The 23,936-nt window shown below is 38.4% G+C and overlaps 1 protein-coding gene across 4 annotated transcripts in view; it reads left to right on the top strand.

Moving 5' to 3' along the window:
• adgrd2 (adhesion G protein-coupled receptor D2) overlaps window positions 1-23,936 on the top strand; it is a 91,696-nt gene that overhangs the window by 2,471 nt on the left and 65,289 nt on the right. For 3 of the 4 annotated variants that reach the window (XM_012953022.2, XM_031891608.1, XM_031891607.1), the window contains exons 2-11: window positions 5,163-5,229; window positions 5,621-5,675; window positions 7,052-7,270; window positions 7,713-8,348; window positions 9,548-9,646; window positions 9,778-9,866; window positions 14,134-14,406; window positions 15,184-15,295; window positions 15,683-15,802; window positions 21,229-21,349. In XM_012953022.2, coding sequence (XP_012808476.2) covers window positions 5,176-5,229; window positions 5,621-5,675; window positions 7,052-7,270; window positions 7,713-8,348; window positions 9,548-9,646; window positions 9,778-9,866; window positions 14,134-14,406; window positions 15,184-15,295; window positions 15,683-15,802; window positions 21,229-21,349 — 1,778 coding nt within the window. In that variant the 5' untranslated portion in view covers window positions 5,163-5,175. The remainder of the gene's footprint in view (window positions 1-5,162; window positions 5,230-5,620; window positions 5,676-7,051; window positions 7,271-7,712; window positions 8,349-9,547; window positions 9,647-9,777; window positions 9,867-14,133; window positions 14,407-15,183; window positions 15,296-15,682; window positions 15,803-21,228; window positions 21,350-23,936) is intronic. The other variant, XM_031891609.1, reaches the window with a different exon arrangement.

The following is a 23,936-nucleotide window of genomic DNA, read 5'->3' as shown; positions in this document are numbered from 1 at the left end:
GCAAGAATTGTACAATTTGTTTCCGGTAGTCCTATATATGTTGGCACTGCCCTATCAAGTGGAACTCTCACTTCATTACTACATACAGTATACTTTTTAGAAGTGGAAACTGCCCTGTCATTATGCAAGTTGCTTTTCTAGTGATAGTCATTAAAATGTGAAGTAAATTTAAGAAGTTATTTTGTTTTCTCTGCAAGAAGATATACATATAGCTTTGTAATCTATAAGTGGTCACTGTAACATCCCTTTAATTCCAAAATGCAAAGGCCAGTTAGTGTTATTCAAACAAGGTCAAAACAAGGTTTCAGAAACTGATTTTTCTGTCAAGCCTCTTTTTTAAAGGTAAACACAGAGCTGGATTCGATATATTTTTCCATTACCCTTGAAAAAAAAAGCATGTTTGTATCATCCCTTTCTCAGGTCTTTTGTTGCTCTGAAAAAGAAAAGGCATCTGGTTGCTGGGAGATAGGGCTGTCCAGTCCAGCAGCCAGGCGAGATTTATTATTAAAAACAATCAAGCTTTGTTTTTTGTTTTCACATGGGCTCAGTGAGATCTCCCCATATTCTATGAAATGTGGCGTCCTTTTGCTTTTTGTTCTGACTGAACCCTTTAAGATTAACCTATTTTAGAGCTTAAGAGTATTTTTCTTGTAGGTCTAACCCAGGGATGCTCAAACTAGGGATCCAGCCCCCCAGTGTGGGGGCAGGGGTGTTTCGGCCCCTAGTGCCTCCCTGAGGCAGCCTAGGCAATGCTGCTAACACTCGCCCCTCTGTGCTTAGTTTTTTTTGCATTGGAGGGGGCAATGGACCATAGTGTGTGTGAATGTGATAGGGACCTTATATTTTAACCTCCACTAGGGCCGGCTTGATATGAATAATCTCTATAAAGCACTGTGTTAAATGTGTCTTTGCTATATAAATTCCAAAAAATAAAACATTTATTCATAAAGTTGACATGGGGTGCAAGGTGCACTACTGAGGGTAATAAAGCATTGCATAGAAGAGATTTGCATCATAATAATTAGCACTTTGCAGATTTGGTGCACCTAAAGATTCTTGGCCAAAATAAATAAAGTGCAAGGTTAAGATGAAAGGGAGCCCTCTATCTAAAATGTGGTTGAAGCCAGATGTAAAGAACAGGGTCACACTGGGAGGATTGTCAGCCTGCGGATAAGCAAAGGCTAACAATCCATCTGTGCACTTGAAAATTCTTCTCTTTGTGCCTGCACCCAAAAGCACTGAATCCGCTTGTGTGCAGGCACACACAGGTAAGACCTGCCAAAAACAAGAGACTTGGCATTTGTTGGCGGATATCGGCTGTGTGTGCCTCCATCTAGGTGGATTAAATGCTTCCGGGTGCAGGCACAACCTGAAGAATTTTAAAGTGTACTGGCAGATTGTCAGCCTGCGCTTATCCGCAGACTGACGATCTGGCCAGTGTGACCTTGCCTTAAGTCTTTAGTTTTTTAGGGCTCTGTACCTGTACCTGCACCCAAATTGTTTTATGCCAACTGAACCTCCATTTTACATTTTTCAGGGACCAGCAAAAAGGCGTTAAGCCCAAGAAAATGTTAAATCAGGGAAATGCATTATGCATTATATATTGGTGGCACCACTCAAATCAGTGTAAAATTGAGGTTTCACAGGAAGCTAAGGATGAGTAAAGCTCACAAGACTAATCGGCATAGGCTAAGTTATTGGCTTGAATCAGATCAATATGGCCAACTGTATGGGTGGTAAAGCTTTGTTCATTTGGTGATCTCGCCAAAAGGAATGGATCTATCTGTGTAAGGTGAGGTTAATGAAATGTCAATAGCATGCCCACATGAAATTGATACTGATGCATAAAAATACAGACTGGTGCTTTTACCTAATGTGTTAGTTTAACTGTAATACAGTGAAGTAAGCGGTGACCATAAGTGTTGAGGGAATTGACCTAAAAACCTGTGGGACCCCTGAGTTTACCCACTCTTGGGCTGTTTTGGTGCAAGAAGGTAAGTCCTAGGTGCAAGTCCAGGTGGATGACATGTCAAGCTCCCCTCTCCTTCAGTGATGCAGTATTGTGGAAAGGATCGTTTCCTTTGGTGGCTGATCCCACTCATAGGAAGCATCAGAGGGAAGTTGGATTGGGTGATCGTCATAATGTAGAAGAGTTTCCATCTATTAATAAAGCGGGGTACACTAAGACATCTTACTCCACCACTGGGATACACAACTCATAAGGAATAGCAGGGAAACTATTACAGTTAATCTAAAAGAAACATTTTCAGAGTAATGTGATCAAAGTCTTAAGTTTGCCAACATCCCCTCACAACAAATCGGATGTGTGCTTGAATGTATGCATGTATAACTTTATTTATAAAGTGGTACAAGGATACGCAGCAATGTAAAATCTTACATTATATTCAACTACACACAGAGAGGACAAGTGTCATAATAAATACAGGTATGGGATCCCTTATCCGGAAACCCGTTATCCAGAAAGCTCCAAATTACGGACAGCCCGTCTCCCATTGACTCCATTTTAATCAAATAATTAATAATTTTAAAACTGATTTCCTTTTCTCTGTAAGAATAAAACAGTACCTTGTACTTGATCCCAACTAGGATATAATTACCCCTTATTGGGGCAGAACAGCCCTATTGGGTTTATTTAATGGTTAAATGATTCCCTTTTCTCTGTAATAATAAAACAGTACCTGTACTTGATCCCAACTAAGATATAATTACCCCTTATTGGGGCAGAACAGCCCTATTGGGTTTATTTAATGGTTAAATGATTCCCTTTTCTCTGTAATAATAAAACAGTACCTGTACTTGATCCCAACTAAGATATAATTACCCCTTATTGGGGGCAGAACAGCCCTATTGGGTTTATTTCATGGTTAAATGATTCCCTTTTCTCTGTAATAATAAAACAGTACCTGTACTTGATCCCAACTAAGATATAATTACCCCTTATTGGGGGCAGAACAGCCCTATTGGGTTTATTTAATGGTTAAATGATTCCTTTTTCTCTGTAATAATAAAACAGTACCTGTACTTGATCCCAACTAAGATATAATTACCCCTTATTGGGGCAGAACAGCCCTATTGGGTTTATTTAATGGTTAAATGATTCCCTTTTCTCTGTAATAATAAAACAGTACCTGTACTTGATCCCAACTAAGATATAATTAATCCTTCTTGGGGGCAGAACAGCCCTATTGGGTTTATTTAATGGTTAAATGATTCCTTTTTCTCTGTAATAATAAAACAGTACCTTGTAACTGATCCCAACTAAGATATAAATAATCCTTATTGGATGCAAAGCAATCCTATTGGATTTATTCAATGTTTTATTGATTTTATAGTAGACTTAAGGTATGGAGATCCAAATTATGGAAAGACCCCTTATCCGGAATACCCTTGGCCCCAAGAATTCTGAATAACAGGTCCTATACAATAAATAAGTATTAATACAGAGAGATTAAGTGCCCTGTGGTATGAAACACAGTAGCAACCAGCCAGTTAAAACCTGCTGATTTGTTACTATGGGTTAATGAGTATATAGCAAAGCTGCTGAGCATATAGGGAAATGTACAGTATTTTATGTGTGGGGGAGCTTATCGGGTTAACTGGCAGAAAAGGAACCGCTACTCTTGAGAGCGGAACCTGCATGAAACTGATGACAGAGTTGCTGCCACCTGTGTGGAGAGTTTGAGACTCTCTGGTTTCTGTGTGAGACTCTCTAGTCTCTGTGTGTTGAAGAGAGAAGACTGTGCCTGGAGGAAGGCCATGTTTAAGAAAGTGCTGTCAGTAAATACAACTTGGAATGAAGAGTTGATCCCTGGCGGTGAAATTAGTGACCGTGTGCTTACCTTGTGGTGATCCAGTGTCTGTGAGGGGACCTCAGGTAGTCCGGAAGACTACAATCTCAGATGTGAGAGACTGCTATATTTTTCTATTGCCTTGTGAAGAAAAGGCATTTTTTATTTTCCTGTGTGGAATAAAGTGAAGGCAAAGTACTGTTCACTGCATTTTCATGTCGTGTTTCTTCTCTGGATAAGAGAAAGAATGAAATGAAAGGAATCCACTGAATATAATCCTATGACTTTTTAGCAATAGAAAATAGCTAGTAAAGTCATTTTTGTGCCAATAATATAACTGCGGGATTTAATCTGCCACCCCCCCCAATGAAAACTGCATACACCTCTATGTTCAGCATTGGGCACATTTAATTTGTAGTATAAATGTACACGTGCTCCTAAATTAGTGTATAGATGTATAATGGTATAATGTTTTTTTCTCAAATAAGCCTTAATATTTAAATTATATGCATGCACATTTTAGATTTTTTTGGCTATACTATTGGGTCCATTCTGACAAATATATAAAAATTGCTTTTAGTACCAAGCTGATCCAATTGCCATCTTAAAGACAGGAAAGAATTTTTACCCCTCTGAGGCAAATTGGAGAGAATTCAGAAGGTTTGTTTGCCTGGTGCCTGGATCAACTAAGCAGTTTTATATAGACATAAAAGGGGTATCGGACCCCTTATCCGGAAACCCATTATCCAGAAAGTTCAGAATTACGGAAAGGCCATCTCCCATAGACTCCATTTTAATCAAATAATTCACATTTTTAAAAATGGTTTCCTTTTTCTCTGTAATAATAAAACAGTACCTTGTAATTGATCCCAACTAAGGTATAATTAATCCTTATTGGGGCAGAACAGCCCTATTGGGTTTATTAAATGGTTAAATGATTCCCTTTTCTCTGTAATAATAAAACAGTACCTGTACTTGATCCCAACTAAGATATAATTACCCCTTATTGGGGCAGAACAATCCTATTGGGTTTAATTATTGTTTAAATCATTTTTTTTAGCAGACTTAAGGTAGGAGATCCAAATTACGGAAAGACCCCTTATCCAGAAAACCCCAGGGCCCGATCAGTCTGGATAATGGGTCCCGTACCTGAACTAAATGTATGTGTGTCTTTTTTCAACCTAACTTTGTTACTATGTTACACCACTAGTGTATGATCCACTCGGCTGATCCTTCACCGAGTGTGTTTTTTTGAGAAATTGACACCTTGAAACAACATACAAGCCAATGTTATATTTCCAATCCACATTTTTCTGCACAGTACCACCTGACAAATATTCATTGTGTTTTTAGAGACTTTAAGGAAATGAACATATTCTGGGCTCCAGCACCAACATGCTGCTTACTTCCCATCCTATTGGTAAGTGTTTTCTCTTAAACCCTTTGTTACTGCCAGTCTAATTTTCAAGGCATTTTCGGGGAGATTTGTAGCCATTGGTATTGATTTTTTAGATCAGGGCTGTCCAACTTATTTTTAGTTAGCCGGGTGATTATTTCTAATATAGCATGATCGAGGGCTGGATTGAACTGATTATGTCATATAGAGAAGTCTGTGGAGCCTTCAAGCAGACTGAGTAATATAGAAATTATTTGTAGGGCCACATCTGCGTGCGTCCAGTTGGACAGCTGTAATTTTATATGGTTATGTTCCAGATCTTACATATGGTAGGGGAATTTGCAGTTTGCTTGCATGGCTCATAGGCCAACTGTTAATTTATGTAGTCCATTGCCTTGTTTCTTCTCTATCAAAGGTGTGTGGCTGGTATAGCTGCTGGGCAGCACCTGAGATAAATCAGACGCATCAAGGTAGGTATATCTTCTTAAGCTTCTACACATTTTGTCACCCACAAGGGGTCCATATAATTCTGTGTGGAGGTAAGTCCATTATTTGATCTTTCTGCTCTATTGCTATGCTGGCTACAGGTGAGCAATGGAGATCTGCACCTCACTTTCATAAACGAGAGGTGATTGTCAAATGTGGACAACATTTTTTCCCCTATTATAGCCCTGATTCTGCCCACTTGCTCTAGACTTGGGTCTTCATGATCTTATAGCACAAAAATGTGACATGGGACATATTTATCGAAGGGTGAACTTTCACTTATTCACCCATTGATAAATACTCTTTTAATAATACCATAGTAATGAATGGAGTGGCAGAATTTCACTCTGGGGACTGTGGTAAGCTCTAACTATACTCTTTTATAAATATGCCCCATGAAGGTGTTGTTTCAGTGCCTCAATCCATAACACTTCTCAAACGGAAAATATACCCCCCTTCTTTTTTTACATGAGCTCATTCTAAGCTAATGTAGGAAAGTTGCAAAAACAACATCTGAATCCTGCAAAATAAAACATGATACTAATACAAATTATTTACCAACCATTCCTCACTTTGTTCCAATGTGAAGTGATGGATTATGGGACTCAAAGTCCCTCTGCTTTCCATAAGGGGTGGTTCACAGATTCTCTGGAAACTTAAAAGACTTAAGGTGGCCATAGACAGGCCGATTCTAACTGCCCATATCAGTCCCTTAGACTGATTCGGCAGCTTATCAGCCCATGTATGGGCACTAACGATGGGCATGCCCGACCAACATCTCTCAATCGGGCAGGTTTGATTTTTAGTTGGATCAGGAACTGCATCAACTCAATGATGCGGTCCCTGAACCGACAGACGCCTATACCCGTTGTTCTATTTCGATCGTTTGGCCCCAAGGCCAAACGACCGAATTAGCCTGATATCGCCCATCCGTAGGTGGGGATATCGGGAGAAGATCCACTCACTTGGCAACCTCGCTAAGCGAGCGGATCTTAGCATGTATGGCCACCTTTAGATTCTAGAATCCATCACTTCACAATGAAACAAGGGACATTGACCATGGAGTTAAAGTGAGGAAGACTCACTTTGTTTTGATAACATATTTTGATAACTAAATATTTTCTAGATTAGTAATAAGAACTTTTCAGAAAAGCTTGCATACATCCAATCCAATTGTATTCTTTTATAGTTAAATAATATTGAAGAAACCTGTATTACAGTACATACATCTTTGTCCAGACATAACAAATTGATGAACTTGAAAATGCAAACATGAAGTGCATATATGCCAGATCTAAAATATAGTGTAAAGAGGGATAATTTTTTGTCTTTCATTCTTAATAATGTTATGTGGTTTCAGGGTTAGACTCCACTGCTGCTTTCATTGAAACCTCTGAGGGTGTGTATGAGTATGTGAGTCAACCCCTTGACCGGTGGCAGTCTGAGAAGGCATGTGAGTATAAATTTGCTTCTTTGCTGTCTGAGTCAAAAGACGGCCAAAAGATCCCGGAAAAACTTCTGCATTTAAAACAGATTAACTTCCCTATTTGGCTGAAAGAGGACGGGCCAACTGAACCACGTGAGTTCTAAAAATCTTTTTTTGTGGTTTACTGTGCATCTGTTATCTAAGGAAGATTTAGACACACACACACACACAGATATTGTAATGTTGTTATTGTCATTTTATCATAAAAGACCACTCTTTACAATATGCCTTTTTATACGTAGCTCAGCTTAGCTTAGTGCTGCACTGGGTTCAGGGTTGCTGCTCCATCCCTCCATAGTCTAGCACAGCGGTTTGTCAGCAGTCAGGCCCAGACTGGCGATCTGTGGATTCTGTCACATGCCAGAGGGGCTGCTGTAAGATGCCAAAGACAGTCACTGTTTAATGGGCTGATTGGGGCTGTTTGGGCCTCTGCACACTTGAAATGCCAGGGTCTATTTTGAATCCCAGTCCTGGTCTGAGCAGAATACTGTTATTTTAAACACTTCAACTAAATATGTATTATGCTTTATTTCAGGGACCCGGCCACTTACCGTCCTAGTGTTTGAAAACAGGACAGATGTTAAATATGCCAAGTTGCTGGTTGATTTCCCACATCTGCCAGAAATCACAGTATGTGCTTTTATCCAGTGGGAAAATACGTATAAAGATTTTGCCACCGTCTTCTCCTATGCTGTTCCAGGCTTCTTCAATGAATTCCAGTTGCGCGGTATCACTAGTGAGAAAGGATATGTTCAGTTTGCTATCATAGTACATGGGCACCACACACCATACTCCACCTTGTTCCTCAGCGATGGGCAGTGGCATCATGTCTGTGTCACATGGCAAAAACTGAACGGCACTTGGGCATTTTATGCAGATGGAAAAAAAGCTGCCTCAAGTGTGATCTCGACCACCCAGGATATCATTGAGGGAGGATCGTTTATTATTGGCCAAGACCAGGATTCATTTGGTGGAACTTTTAAAGCAAAGGAGTCCTTCAGTGGTAACATCACCAATTTGAATGTTTGGATGAAAGTCCTCAGTGACGAGCAAATAGAAGTGGTCAGATCCTGCAATGTAATAGAGCAGGGTATTATATATAGCTGGAAGTCACACAAGCTTCAAATTGATCCTTCTCTGCTACAAATGGACATTCAGTTTGTTTGCCCAGGTAAGTGTATTTTTTGCCAATGAGAGTGGACAGGGCACTCCATCTGACCATCTATGTAATAATAGTGTATAGGGGCTGTAACCGCCACTCTGGTTACCAGACACAAAAACCTAGCTGGAAGGTGATTAAACTGCTCTAAGGAATGCCAGGCCCTCTTAACCAAAACTATGCTACTTATTCCTGCCATAATGACCATGCTGCCTGATTTTCACAGTGAGATGTATATGAGGTACATGGTACACCATTGTATCGCTGCTTCAATTTACCTTTATGCAAAATTGCTACAAAACATGATCTGAGCTATGCTTTGTTTATTCCCAGTGTTTTTGTAGTCCCGAGTACAAAATGTTTAAAAGCGATAATGGACATATAAAAACACTGGATACAAACTGACAAGCAGAGCCCCATTGGTATGTCCTTGGTTATGTCTGATGGCTGTATTGTTTGTCTTTTTCCATCAATTTTTCAACTGTATTGTTGACTGGGATTCATTTATAAAATATAACCCTCTTGATAGTAAATTAAAAACTTTTAAAGACCTGGGGACTTAATGCAGGTGTTATATTACAAGTGTATAATCTAGAGAGTGACCTAAGTAAATATATAACATAAGAACATAAAAGCCTTTATTATATGTTCTGGGGTTCCAGGCTTTGCTCACAAATAAAATACAATTCTGAAATATTCCTTCCAATGGACTGGGGGCATACAAGCTACACAGTTATTATATGAAGAATTAGTTTTTAGAGATTTGGGACAAAGTGGTATATGCAGGGTGTGGAACATGGAGGACATTACAAATGTCAGTAGTACAAACAGGATCTCAAATAATACAGTCCAGATTAGTAGCCCAACGCGATTCGATGAAGTCCGAATCAAGATGAAACGCGTTGGGCTTCTAATCTGGACTGTATTATTTGAGATGCTGATTGTACTACTGAAATTTGTAAGTGCAATATATTTTATTTAATAATTTTTATCATTGATTTTATACTATGGGAGTGCGCCCCTCTCTTTTCTTTTAATTGTTCACATGGAGGCCATTGTCATATTAACTATAGCATATTGGGTCAGTGATGGCTGCCTCTGAAGTAGTTCTTGGCAGTTTGGGGTGGTGCACCTCTTTTGCAATAGCAAATTAAATTAAATTGCTTTCAACTTTTCATTAATCAAATATGTATGTTCTTGTGTTTTTTAAGGCTCTTCTATGGAATGCCAGATTTTACAAACCAGGGACAGAGCAGTAGATTACACTCCCTGTGAAAATAAATTGCCCTTCATCTGCTACTATACAAACGGTATGTTATGATCAAGAAAGCACGCAGTTCTTTAGTTATGAACCCCTGGTACAATATATATAATGTGATTCAGCAAAATAATATTTAACTATAACAAGCAAATAATTTGATATTTGGTTCTCAACTTTTAGATTTGTATCAGAGACTGAAAAATACCAATAGGGTAAATCGCCAACGAACATTTTCCAGCAGAGTAAATGCAATTGCAAACAGAACTCTGGTAAGTCTATTCATAACTCATTCATAATTTCTTTGTAGTTTAATGCACAGAATGTCCAATATATATTGATAATGGGTGAGTGCAGATGATCTCTTGTTGTTGTCTACATGTATTTTGTGGTCACAGCCTCATTGCACCCCCATCTAATGGTTTAAAATGTAGTGGTTGAGCACAACTTTCCCTTTTTTATTATAGCTCATTCATAATTCATTGTAATCTTTTGGTCACTGGCTTTACTAGGGGTCACAGGGCCCCACAATAAATAAAGAAAAGTAAGTATCTGCAATGGCCCCTCTGCTTGTGGACCACCAGAAGTTTGCAAGATGTCTGTTGTCTTTGTACAGTATGCTTCTAGTTCCCTGTCTGTCTGCTCAATATTGTTGTTGGTGCCAATGAAGAGAAGGCAGTTATTACAACTGGTTAATATTTTTTGTTACATTCTAATCCTTGAAAAGAGATAAAAATAAAAGAGTTAGAATTTGACCTGATCTGACAGATACTAGTGAGAAATGATATGATAAAGATGTTATTGGTTCATGCAAAGAATATGACCCTGTATTAGTAACCCCAGCCAAAGGTTTCTAAAAAAAACAAAATTTTTTAACAAAAAAAAAGTTCTGTGCATATTGATTTATTTAGACCCAATACAAAACACAGGGCCTCATTTACAACGGAGGGTATAGATGCACCTTATAACCATGTTATGTGCAAGCACCCTTTGGAGACACTCTCCATGCCATATTTTACGTTGCGCTACATGCAACAACTGCAGCTCTTGTATTACATATATAACTATAAGGGGCAGATTTACTAATCCATGAATCCGAATCCCGAAAGGGAAAAAATCGTATTGGAAACGAAAATGTTGCGACTTTTTCGCCGCTGTCAAGATTTTTCGTATTTGTCGCGACTTTTTCATTGCCATCGCGACTTTATCGTATTTTGCGCGACTATTTCATCGCCGTCGAAATTTTTTCGTATTAAGCGATAGTAAACGCCGGAAAAACCAATCCGATTTTTTCGAGACAGCGTCAAAAAAGTTGCGGAAAATATACGAAAAAGTTGCGACGGTGACGAAAAAATCGCGGGACATACGGAAAAAGTCACGACGGCGACGAAAAAGTCGCAAAAATACCAGTCATTGCGAAAAAACGCATTCGGATGCCTTCGGACCGTTCGTGGATTAGTAAATCTCCCCCTAAGTGTAAGGCAACCAATGGCAAACCTCCTACCTTATTCATTATTTTGGAACTAATCAGATTCAAGGTGCTTAGCATGGCTTGCATGAAAGATAAGCAGTACCGAAAGTCTAAAGTGCCTGGGTTCTAAGGGGCACACATTTGCACACTATTGCACTCTAGCTCATCATAAATGGGCCCGTGTTGTTTTTTTCAGAGACTGTTACATGGATGTGCATTCAAGAAGTACAGAGCAGTACACCTCCCAACAGTCCACTGGAGAGACTTATTAGACTTCTAGCACATGGTCATTTTGTTTGGCACTGCCCTCAGATGGAGAGCAGTAACAGACAAAACACCCCCTATGCCTATTACCACTATGTACTACTTTGCACAATAGTGAAGGCAAGCTGAACTAAGTGGACATGGTGGTGACAAGTGAACCTCTGCATTAAATGCCCCAGGGTATGTCTGTTTCTGGTTTGTTTGTGTATGGATGAGTACTTTCCTTGTAAACATTAAAAACTGGAAACTGCGCTGTTCTTCACCTGAGGGCTTTGACAGACAAAACGCCCTGACTGTGTATCAGCAGTCTAATAAATTAGTACTTAGCAATAACGTAACTAGTCATCCGCTCACCCCCATTAGTTCAGCCACTGGTACTTAGCTTGGTATAGTAGGGTTTGGCCAAGGATCAATTGTGTAGCCTACCTTGTACCTATTTTCCAGATTGTGTTACTAAAACATTTTGAGTAACTAACACATTTACCCAACCATCCATAAAACTCTAGTGTCATTTCTGAGGGTTTCTGGATTTTAGAATTGCATGCTGTACATTTCTTTTTAGGGTTCTGAATAACAACACCTACTGTACAGCGCTGCGTACATAAGTAGCGCTTTATAAATAAAGATATACATACATACATATGTCAACTGAAAATACTGACTCCACAGATTTTTTTGGTCAAAAGTGGGATATTCTTCATAATATTCATTCTTCAAAATGGTCATGTTTACTGAATGTGAATTAAACTTGTATTCTGCGATAAAAAGAACTGACTGTATATCAGGGCCCCCACTGAAAAAAGGGTTTGTGGCCAACAAATAGTTTTTGTGGTTAATCACCTTTCAGCAAACCCATTTGCCACCTTGTGGATATTTGTTCTTTTAAGTAATGGTGTGGGTAACTGAGAGGAGTGTGTGCACTAGGTAAGCATTGTTAAAGAGGCATGTCTCTCCTGGGCAATGTTTTTTGAATGAAAATGATCTATTTTAGAAATATCTGGCAAGCTGAAGGCTGTTGTAGGGCAGCGATCAGGTTGGATAGTTTTGAATTACTGAAATAATAAAAGTGCATGGTGGTTTTAAGTGCATTTCTAAAGTGGAAATATTTACCTTTAATAATGTTTCCTTTATTTCCTTTCCTTTATTTTTTTTTGTGTGGAGACATAACCCCGTGGGTGTTAAGTGGCTAAGAGAATTTATCAGCCTACTTATTTAGAAAGTAACATTTTAGGACTATAGTGGTGAATAGATGCTATGTTGTCATTATGGTGCCCTATAAAAAGCCTTAATGTGGTCAGGTTACTTTTGTTCTGTGTTCCTATGCAACATTCAGCTACTTTGGCATAAGGCCGCATTTAATAATACAATGAGTACCTATATGCAACCTTCATATAAATTCTTCAGTGTATGAACAAATGTATAAATGCATTCCAAAGCCGTTATTATATTGTTTACTTAAAAGAAAGCCTTGTTTTTGTTTTATTTTTGACGAATAGAGAAAAACTTATTTGGTTTCATCTTTCCACTTAGCAAGGCTGATACTTGTGCCCAAACAACAGTTCCAGACATTAAATATTCCCCATTTTCACAGTAAAAAAAAACGCCCATAGACTCCAATGACCACAAAAGAAAGTTTAAAAAAGTTGCATGGTATGGAAACGTTCTCAGCGAAAATGGCTATTGACTTCAATGCAAATGTTTTCCATTTTACAAATTTTTTGGCAAAGCAAAATGTGATAGATTCGCTCATCACTAAATAATATAAATATACTGTTTTCTAGATATAAAAAGTGTGTAACTGTGCAGAAATCCTTCTTTTTGAGATAGGTAAGAAGGAAACTTTTACCCAGTTATTAGTGTTTTCTAGGAAAATAAAGAGCTAATAAAGATAGTCTCAATGGCTTTTGTCATTCATATTGTGGAAGCACAAAAGATAGGTCTCAAAGTCAGTTGCTTCTCTCTTATAACAATATATAAAAGGCTTCAGTCTTTTTTGGCTCCCCTCTTGGTGAGTAAAATGCTGCCAGCTTGTCCCTGAGGTGTAGCCAGAAATAGTACTAAAACAGCCAACAAGGTTTGTTTATGTATGTTTTATGGTGAGGAAAGTTAGTTGCCAGGAAAGAGTACTAGTGATGAGTAAATCTGTCCCACTTTGCTTTGCTAAAAAATTCATAAAACAGCAAAAGATTGAATTCAATGGACAGTTTTTCGAGGGTACCACGTAACTTTTTTTTTTTTTGCTCAATTGTCTGAGGTGCAGCCTAGTTTGCCCAAGTTGGTGAATAGGCTTGACAATAGCCTTGAAGTAATGTTACTTTGAAAAGGGGTGTATGCTTAAAAAAAAATTCATACACAATACTGATATTTAATATTTTTAGTAGACCCTCTCTGGCACTTCAGCAGTAGAGTTGACGACACCAGGTGGTACAAACTTTAGGAGACATGGCTCAGATGGTTTCCATATTCCCTACTAAGCCATTTAAATCACTATCATAACGTTTTCCACTGAAATTAATGCTGTGACTTAGGAAGCTTTGTGCACCATGTGATGATAGAACAAAGTTGGTTCCCTATTGGTCCATTTCTTTCCTTCTATGCCCACAGTGAGCTGAAGGACCCTGTGCAAAGTGTGCAAATAGTTACTGATAAATCCAGTATGGTGTTGTATCCAAAAGTTTTATTTCCATGGGTCTATAAATATGCAGACAGTATATCATTCAAGGTTCCCATGATGTACATAACATTTCCTGTAGATCCCCGACAAGGCTCTTTTTTGCTGCATAATCTATATATTCCTGTTCCAGATTTCTGAGAATCTTCTAGACGGTGGTGTCCAACAATTAAACGTCTCAGAAGCATCAGCATCTTTGCAGGCTATTGAGAGAGTGATGGAGACAGATGGAAGTCTGGAGGACCCAGCCGATCTTCTCAGTGTCATCCAGTTTCTGAAGGGAGTTGCTGATATCGAAGCAGAAAGTGGCACAGAGGATTTTGAGGAACTGAGTTATCATTTTGTGAAAGTCACTGGGGCCATACTTGAGCAACCGGATGCAATTTTGTGGTCTGAAGTTAACCCAGTATGTGACAAAGACAAACCTTTTTCATTTAACAGTTGAATTTTGCATATCTCTGATTTGAATAGAGTTCTTTCCTTTTCTCTTCAGAAAGTGATACAGTGATTTAATATGTATGTAAATATAGGGTTTGGGCTGGGTAACAAATCAGTGCCACCTTTTTCCACTGTTTTTGAGATATTACATACACAGATATAAAATGAAAATGAGAATCTTTTCTGCTAGAAGAGCATAATCACTTCCCCAGGGCACAGTTCTCTTATACATTCTTGGTAACTCCACTACATTTTGTCACAACGTTGCTGTTGGTTCACTGCAGCACCAAAAGATGAACCAGTGAATTGGGTCATATGTTTTCTCATGGAAGAAGCCTGCTACATATTTTGATATTCCATAGGGCAGTGATCCCCAAGCAGTGGCTCAGGGGCAACATGTTGCTCCCCAACCCCTTGGATGTTGCTCTCAGTGCCCCCAAACCAGGTAGTTATTTTTGAATTCCTTACTTGGGGGCAAGTTTTGGTTGAATAAAAACAAGATTTACTACCAAATAAAGCCTCCTGTAAGCTGATAGTGTGCATAGAGGCTGCCTTATAGCCAATCTTAGCTCTTATTTGTACTTTTATGATGCTTGTGTTGCTCTCCAAGTCTTTTTACATTTGACTGTGGCTCATGAGTAAGAAAGGTTGGGGATCCCTGCCATAGGGTGTAGTCACAGCAAAATGATCACAATCTTCATCCTGCCACGAGAAAGGTGCTGACAAATGAAGTTTTCTGTTTAAGATCATCAGAGGACCCATGACCCTGGTACTTAATGTGGATAAAATGGCCTCCACTCTGTCACGGATTCTATCAGATGAGAAGAAAGAGATTTCTATTCACCACAGGAATATTGGTTAGTTATTCTTCTACTTTCAAAGAAGTGTAAATAGAACAATGTGATCCCCCTATTTAGGGCAAAATATTCAGCAGTCCCTTCTGTTTCTCAAAGAGTACTGGCCTTGCCAGTAGAACAAAGTTCTAGCATGTGATTGTTTGTCACTTTGTCACCATGTTCCTTTGTGTCATTTAAACCATTGTAACTGCCACCTCTGTAAAGTGTAAATTTGTGAGTGCTGGTATGAGACTAGGACTGGTTTGATGCTTTACTTTTGTACAATACCCAGTGGATTAAGTTACTAATTACCGTAATACCATGTTAAGCACAATAATGCTTATAACTGCCAACAAATCGTAATTCATAGGGAAGCTAAACAGTGTATTTCTTGTATTCTTTTTTTAGAAGTTGGAGTGAGACAAGTTGATCTGGATGCCAACAGTCATTTTTACAGGGAGCAGAGCACCAATAAAGTGGATCAAATCACAGTTCCCATGAAAGAACTTAAAGGAATTGCAAAAGGAGGTATGAAAGTTGTATTATACAGGTATCGGACCCCTTATCCGGAAACCCGTTATCCAGAAAGCTCCGAATTACGGAAAGCCCGTCTCCCATAGACTCCATTTTAATCAAATAATTCAGAATTTTTAAACTGATTTCCTTTTTCTCTGTAATAATAAATAAATCCTTATTGGGGGCAGAACAGCCCTATTGGGTTTATTTAATGGTTAAATGATTCCCTTTTCTCTGTAATAATAAAACAGTACCTGTACTTGATCCCAACTAAGATATAATTACCCCTTATTGGAGGCAGAACAGCTGTATTGGGTTTATTTAATGGTTAAATGATTCCCTTTTCTCTGTAATAATAAAACAGTACCTGTTCTTGATCCCAACTAAGATATAATTACCCCTTATTGGGGCAGAACAGCCCTATTGGGTTTATTTAATGGTTAAATGATTCCCTTTTCTCTGTAATAATAAAACAGTACCTGTACTTGATCCCAACTAAGATATAATTACCCCTTATTGGGGGCAGAACAGCCCTATTGGGTTTATTTAATGGTTAAATGATTCCCTTTTTCTCTGTAATAATAAAACAGTACCTTGTAATTGATCCCAACTAAGATATAAATAATCCTTATTGGGGGCAGAACAGCCCTATTGGGTTTATTTAATGGTTAAATGATTTCCTTTTTCTCTGTAATAATAAAACAGTACCTTGTAATTGATCCCAACTAAGATATAAATAATCCTTATTGGATGCAAAACAATCCTATTGAGGTTAATGTTTTATTGATTTTTTAGCAGACTTAGGGGCTGATTTACTTACCAACGAACGGGTCGAAATGAGTCCGATTTAGTTTTTTTCGTAATGATCGGTATTTTGCGATTTTTTCGTATGTTTTGCGATTTTTTCGGATTCTTTACGAATTTTTCGTTACCAATACGATTTTTGCGTAAAAACGCGAGTTTTTCGTATCCATTACGAAAGTTGCGTAAAAAGTTGCGCATTTTTCGTAGCGTTAAAACTTACGCGAAAAGTTGCGCATTTTTCGTAGCGTTAAAACTTACGCGAAAAGTTGCGCATTTTTCGCGTAAGTTTTAACGCTACGAAAAATGCGCAACTTTTTACGCAACTTTCGTAATGGATACGAAAAACTCGCGTTTTTACGCAAAAATCGTATTGGTAACGAAAAATTCGTAAAGAATCCGAAAAAATCGCAAAACATACGAAAAAGTCGCAAAATGTTCGTTTTCAAGTCGGAACTTTTCCAATTCGGGTCGGATTCGTGGGTTAGTAAATCAGCCCCTTAAGGTATGGAGATCCAAATTACAGAAAGATCCCTTATCCGGAATACCCTTGGTCCCGAGCATTCTGGATAATGGGTCCTATACCTGTATTTCTAATAAGATGAAAGGCCATAAAAACCTTGTGATTTTCTATTATATTAATATATATGGCTGTTGCACTGCCTCCCATGTACAGCAGTTCTTTGCTACTTAAACCGTTGGCTGTTAATGATGAGGGAAACATAATGGATCAGTTAGTGGGTCAGGTTAGTCTTATTTAATTTTCTGGGTTCCATTGGGTAAGGCTGTTTAGGGACAATGGCACACAGGGCATTCTGCCATCCATGTTGAAATACAGAGCCATGGATATGACATAACAGTCATATTGTGGAAATTCACAAAAATGCTTGTTGATGTACTTTTGCACAATTATGAAACATGAATGACATACCCATGGCTATTTTGATGCTTGCAAAGACAGAGTATTTTTAGGCGTTTTGTCATACACATTTTAACATGGGCAACAAAATACCCTGTGTGTCAATGCCCTACTTTACTTAAGATGTTGTGTATCGGTTCTAGGACTTAACACCCTTTGACAAAGCTTTGTTTTGTAAATGGTGGGGTCCAGCCTCCAGCTTATTGCCTATACAGCATTGCAGAGTTGGTATTTTAATGGCTAATGCTGTGCATAAGCTTCATGAAATATTTCATGGCATCTTTTGTCTTTTTATCATGGAATTTTCCAGGTAATTTTGATGATTATTCTTTAGGTCTAATAAAAAACACCAATACTGATTTATGTAGCTTGGTTGGGATCAGGTAGCAGGTACTGTTTTATTATTACAGAAAAGAAAATAATTTTACAAAATTTGAAGTAGCTGCTTAAAAGACTCTAAGGGAGAGATCCTTTCTGGGTATCAGGTTATAGGATAAGGTTTTCCATACCTGTAACCTATAAATAAGATTAGCATCAAGCCTTATTATACTGGATGGGCTCCAACAATAAGTACAAAAGAATGGTCTAAATTACAAAATATATGTGGTATAATTTTGCATTTAAATCTGGGCTACATTTCATTCTGCTCAGATGGGCTTATACTAAGACTTTCCCCAGGCCATTTCCATTGCAGATTTATTGCTTTGCAGTTGGAAATTTAGCCCATTTCTTCAACCCTTTTTTAACATTGTCTGGTCTAAAAGAAAACATTACAACTGAACAAAAAGACAAAAAAGAGAGAGCTGTTAGAAATTTCTTCCATTTGGCCCATTTCTTCAGCCCATTTAAACATTTAGACGTCATTCATTATTATGCTGGATGGGCTGGTAAATTATTGGCCTATTGACAACTGTATACATCAAAGAATGTATGCATTATTTTTTGGAGTGTGGGGCTGATTAGTATAAAATATATATTCAGAAAGCTTTCTATATGTACAGGTATGGGACCTGTTATCCAGAATGCTCGGGACCTGGGGTTTTCTGGATAAAGGGATCTTTCCGTAATTTGGAGCTCCATAACTTAAGTCTGCTAAAAATGATTTAAACCCAATAGGATTGTTTTGCCTCCAATAAGAATTAATTATATCTTAGTTGGGATCAAGTACAGGTACTGTTTTATTATTACAGAGAAAAGGGAATCATTTAACCATTAAATAAACCCAATAGGGTTGTTCTGCCCCAATAAGGGGTAATTATATCTTAGTTGGGATCAAGTACAGGTACTGTTTTATTATTACAGAGAAAAGGGAATCATTTAACCATTAAATAAACCCAATAGGGCTGTTCTGCCCCCAATAAGGGGTAATTATATCTTAGTTGGGATCAAGTACAGGTACTGTTTTATTATTACAGAGAAAAGGGAATCATTTAACCATTAAATAAACCCAATAGGGCTGTTCTGCCCCCAATAAGGGGTAATTATATCTTAGTTGGGATCAAGTACAGGTACTGTTTTATTATTACAGAGAAAAGGGAATCATTTAACCATTAAATAAACCCAATAGGGCTGTTCTGCCCCCAATAAGGGGTAATTATATCTTAGTTGGGATCAAGTACAGGTACTGTTTTATTATTACAGAGAAAAGGGAATCATTTAACCATTAAATAAACCCAATAGGGCTGTTCTGCCCCCAATAAGGGGTAATTATATCTTAGTTATTATTACAGAGAAAAGGGAATCATTTTTAAACATTAGAATTATTTGCTTATAATGGAGTCTATGGAAGACAGGCGTTCCGTAATTCAGACCTTTCTGGATAATGGGTTTCTGGATAAGGGATCCCATACCTATGCTAGACTTCCAGTTATAAATACAACAAAAAAACTGTAGTTTAGCACCCATAATAAGTACAAACAGTGGTCTAAATTACAAACAACTTATGGCATAATTTTGCAGTTAAACGTGGGCTACATTTCATTCTGCTCAGCTGGGCTTGGGCACCCTTATACTGTGATTTTCCCTTAGGCCATTTCCATTGCAGATTTATTGCTTTGCTGTTGGAAATTAAGCCCATTTCTTCAACCCTTTTAAACATTGTCTGGTCTAAAAGAAAACATTACAACTGAACAAAAAGACAAAAAAAGAGAGGACCGGTTGTTTCTGGCTTGCATTTAAGCTAGCTGTTTCATGTTACCCATAGCAACGCCAATTAAATTCACATCCAAAACAGCTTTATCATTGGGTCATTAACAACACGGCAGTTAAGATATGCTAGGATAGGGAACGTTACACTGCAATAAATGCAAAAAATACAAATGAAATGAGTATGATAAGAAATGAATGCTGTATTTATTTGTTATGGGCTCAGTACGTGCTACTTCCTGCACTTTATGTGTTAGTAAGTGCAGTATAAAAAGCATTTAACACTCTTTTATTATGAAAAGAAACTTTAATGGTTGTAAGGTGACACCTTTAAAGGCATTATACCAAAGCATTTCAGAGGGAATGTTTATGCTAGTTTTATGTCCATCGTAAAGAGGATGAACACAAATACGTGGTTACTACTGCTTCTTTCTAGCTCATTCCTAACCATCTGCAATGAAGCTTGTATACTCTTCCCATGCTTACATGGGTTTACTCTAGGTGCTCCGAGTATATAGTGCTGCCCCCCTAAAACTGCCCCTAGGCACAGACCCTTAGGTGCCAATATATAAATACTGCCCTGGGCTGTGTATTGTAGGATAAACTGAATATATGGACCAGTTTGTTCCTCGTTAGTTTCCGCATAGCCCAATTGATAACCTAAATGACTGCTCAGATATTGACTTGAAGGAAGGACATGGCAGACGGCTGCAACTACAATATTTTTATGCAATCTGCCAGGCCCTAGTGTAGTGTATCTAGTGTATCTGCTGGACGTTCTGGCAAGTACCAGAGAGATCAGAGTTGTAAAATGTCACAGACAGCCACTACATACTGGCCCTGTGTACTTGTTTAAATAAAGCTTATTTTGAATGCCAGCTTTGGGCAGAGACTCTGATTTCAAATGAAAGCAAAATCTGGTTGAGTTGGGGAAGTATTTGTAGTGGCCAAGGCAAGTTACTTGACATGAGTAACATGAGAAAATGCCATCCAGACTGTCACCCCCGTGGTGAATGGGTTTGCACAGACCCCCAAAGGATGTAACCATTGTGCACAGGACCAAATGAATGGATCAGCCCACCACTTTGGTGGTCAAATTAGGTTGCTCACCTTTAGTCAACTGTTAGTATGACACAGAACATTAATATTCTGAGACAGTCTACAATTGCTTTTGATTATTTATTTTGATTATTTATTTTTTGTGATTTTTCAGTTATTTAGCTTTTTGTTCGACAGCTCTTCACCTTGGAATTTCAGACGCTATAGGGTCTTTTTTACCATAGAAACTAGTGGTTTGAATGAGAGCTTGGAATATAAATAGGAGAAAGAATGAATAGAAAGCTAAGAAAGAAAAAGTAACAATATTAATAATATTGCTCACAGAGCAATAGTTTTTGGCTGCCAGGATCCCCATTTGAAAGCTTGAAGGTTTTGAAGATGAAGGCAAACAATTAAAAAAAACTATAAAAAAATAAATAAGACCAAAATTGCTAAAAGAGGTGATCCGCCCCTTTAACTGCCGTAGAACCAAACTGTTTAAAAATCACCTTGGGATGTTTTTAATTTATTTCAGATGAAGTGGATATTAAAGTGGTGAACACCTGGTTTGATTTTGATGCGTTCCAACATTTATTTGGAGGGAACACCTATAACTTCTTACCTGAAGATTCTGCAGTATCTGATGGAGGAAACAAGTGAGTCTCTTGCTACTGTACCCAGAATAAAATCAGTGTATTAGGGAGAAGGGCTAAACTTCACAGGAGATTTTGATCAGATTTGGTCAGACTTTATCTGTTCTTGTCATGCAAGAGTACACAACACCACGCAGGATTCTACAAAATCTAACCTCCATAGGTTGTAATGTAAAGTTGGATCAGATAAAGTTAGCTATGTGCTTTGTTCCTGCATTTACATCTGACAGTCAATGTATTTTCAGTTTCAAAAAGTCTGTCAGACACCATCAGATTTATCTCATCGTCATTTACACATTTTTGTATCAGTCCCATTACATCTTAACCCATGTAATTATATCCAACTTGTAGGACACATTTTATTGATTCGGCACTCTCCTACAAAAGCTTCCGTGGAGTTTAGCCCTAGATACAAGTTGCTACACAGAAATGACAATTATCTATTGCAATGCATACTATCATCAAATGGCTACAGTGCATGCAGCGTTAATTGTGGTTGCTTTTTAGGAGTGTTTTTAAAATATGGATTATTGAGGAGTAATTTATGAAATCACTTGCTGCAAGTGCTACAGCATAAAGGGGCACATACATACACCCCTTATAATCATTTACAGGACACTTGCAGAAGGAGATTTAAGTACAACTAGCATTTTGCTCTAAATCGAGCTCAAGATGCAGTGCTGCCTGAACAACATAGGCCTATACTCCTTTCCTGGGGCATGCAGAAAGACTTTCCCGGCAAACTGCACACAGCAGCGCCACCCAACTTGTACAGTATGTCTATATGACAAGCAACATAGAAGATGCCTATGTGACACCCCTCAGCCTGATTCCCATGAATGTATTGCTGCTGCCTGTAGGCAGTGCTGTATTCATCCAAACATTGCAGGACTTTGTGAAAAACATGGTGGTTTGTGCTGGTTTTTGGTTTTTTTTTTGCACTTTGCTCTTAGATGTTTGATGGCAGAAAGCTAAAGAGATTGGGTGATGTTTAAGAACTGAAGAACTGAAATTCAAAATAGGCCCTAGAATTTTATATCCACAGGACCAAACAGTCCTCCTCAGGCCCAATAAATAGTGACTGACTGAAGTATTTTACAGCAGCTCCTCTAGTATTTGGCAGAATCTACAGTTTGACAGTCTAGGCCTTGTTAAGAAACATGTTGGAAAGTATTGACAGGGTCGGGCTGGGGGTGCAGGGCCCACCGCAGCTGCCGCCCCAGGGGCCCTGCACTTGCCCCCACTGGCCAAGTCCCCTGCATCCCCAAAGGGCCCCCGCTGTACCCCCTAACCCCCCACTGAGCCTCCCTAACCCCCCGCAGGGGCCCCCACCCGACGTCCCCCCCTGAGTGCATGTAAATTTAACACCGTCAGCCGCAGGAACGCCGGCAAGGGTTGTGTCTGGGCCGCCAGGGTTTTTCCCCTGTGTCCTGGCAGCATAGTCCGACCCTGAGTATTGATGTGGAATTCATGAGTAACAGTGACCAGCTTTAAATTACATAAACATTTTATACAGGGCAGACTTTGGATTTTGATGATGGAGGCAATTATTAAAAGAAGAAGATCAAATGATAAGCAAGAAGGTCAATTTTGTGGACTAAGCAGTCGATATTGGTGGTTGTGTAACCAGGGTATAGCTTACAGCCACAGAAAAAGAAATCAAGACAAGTGTAGAAGATTTTAATAAACAGTTTGGTAGGGCTTTGGCCTGTATCATTGAATTAAAAAGTGGGGTTAGATATGATATTCAGTCAGTGGGCAAAAGGAACAAGATGAATTGTTGAGCATTATTGAAAGGGAGAGAATGAGGTATTGTTTGGGATAATAACGGAGGCATCATCATATATTCAGACTTTGGTTTGTTCAGTTCCAGGTATTCTTGTGCTAACACAACACAAACCTGGAAATGTTCTCAGATTGAAAGTTTAGGCGCAATCAGCATAAAGATGATAATTTTGGTGTAAGACCCTGAAGGAACTCTAAGATTAATTAATAATGTATATGCCATTCCTGAAGCACAGCTAACCTGGCAAGAAAAGGGGCAAGTAAACAGAAAGCTATTGTTTTGAGCTCTAGCACACAGTTACAACAATGACTAGATGTCTAATCCAATAAGAATTTCTGAGGGTACAGCTGGTCTACAGTTGTTGATTGGTTGCCAAACTTGCCATCTCAAAATCCAGCAGATCTTGTCTTAGCTGTGGCATGTCAGGTATATCTATGTTGTAGGCTTTCAATTTTTATTTCAGACACTAGAGGGCACTGTGATACCAAAAAGCAAAGTTAGATTGACTACACTGTAATTTGTAGTTGAAATCCAGTACTATTTGCTAATTTGACCATCAGTAATAAAAGGTTAAACAAACATGTGGAAATAGAATAGAGAACAACATCTGCAATCCCAATGCAAAAATATTATGCCTTGATTCAATTAAAGCCCAAGGTGGAATAACACCAGTTACAATATAAATTGCATTTGTATTACATTAGGGTATATTTACTGAAAAATATCGCACACTACCCTATGATTTATACCCCTATTTACAGCCATGCATAATGAGGTGATTTGATGGCAATTAAGTGGTTGCAT

Source organism: Xenopus tropicalis, chromosome 8, assembly GCF_000004195.4.
Source record: "Xenopus tropicalis strain Nigerian chromosome 8, UCB_Xtro_10.0, whole genome shotgun sequence".
Taxonomy (NCBI): Eukaryota; Metazoa; Chordata; class Amphibia; order Anura; family Pipidae; genus Xenopus; species Xenopus tropicalis.
The sequence above is the reverse complement of the archived record's forward strand: the minus strand, read 5'-3'. Positions and strand labels throughout refer to the sequence as shown.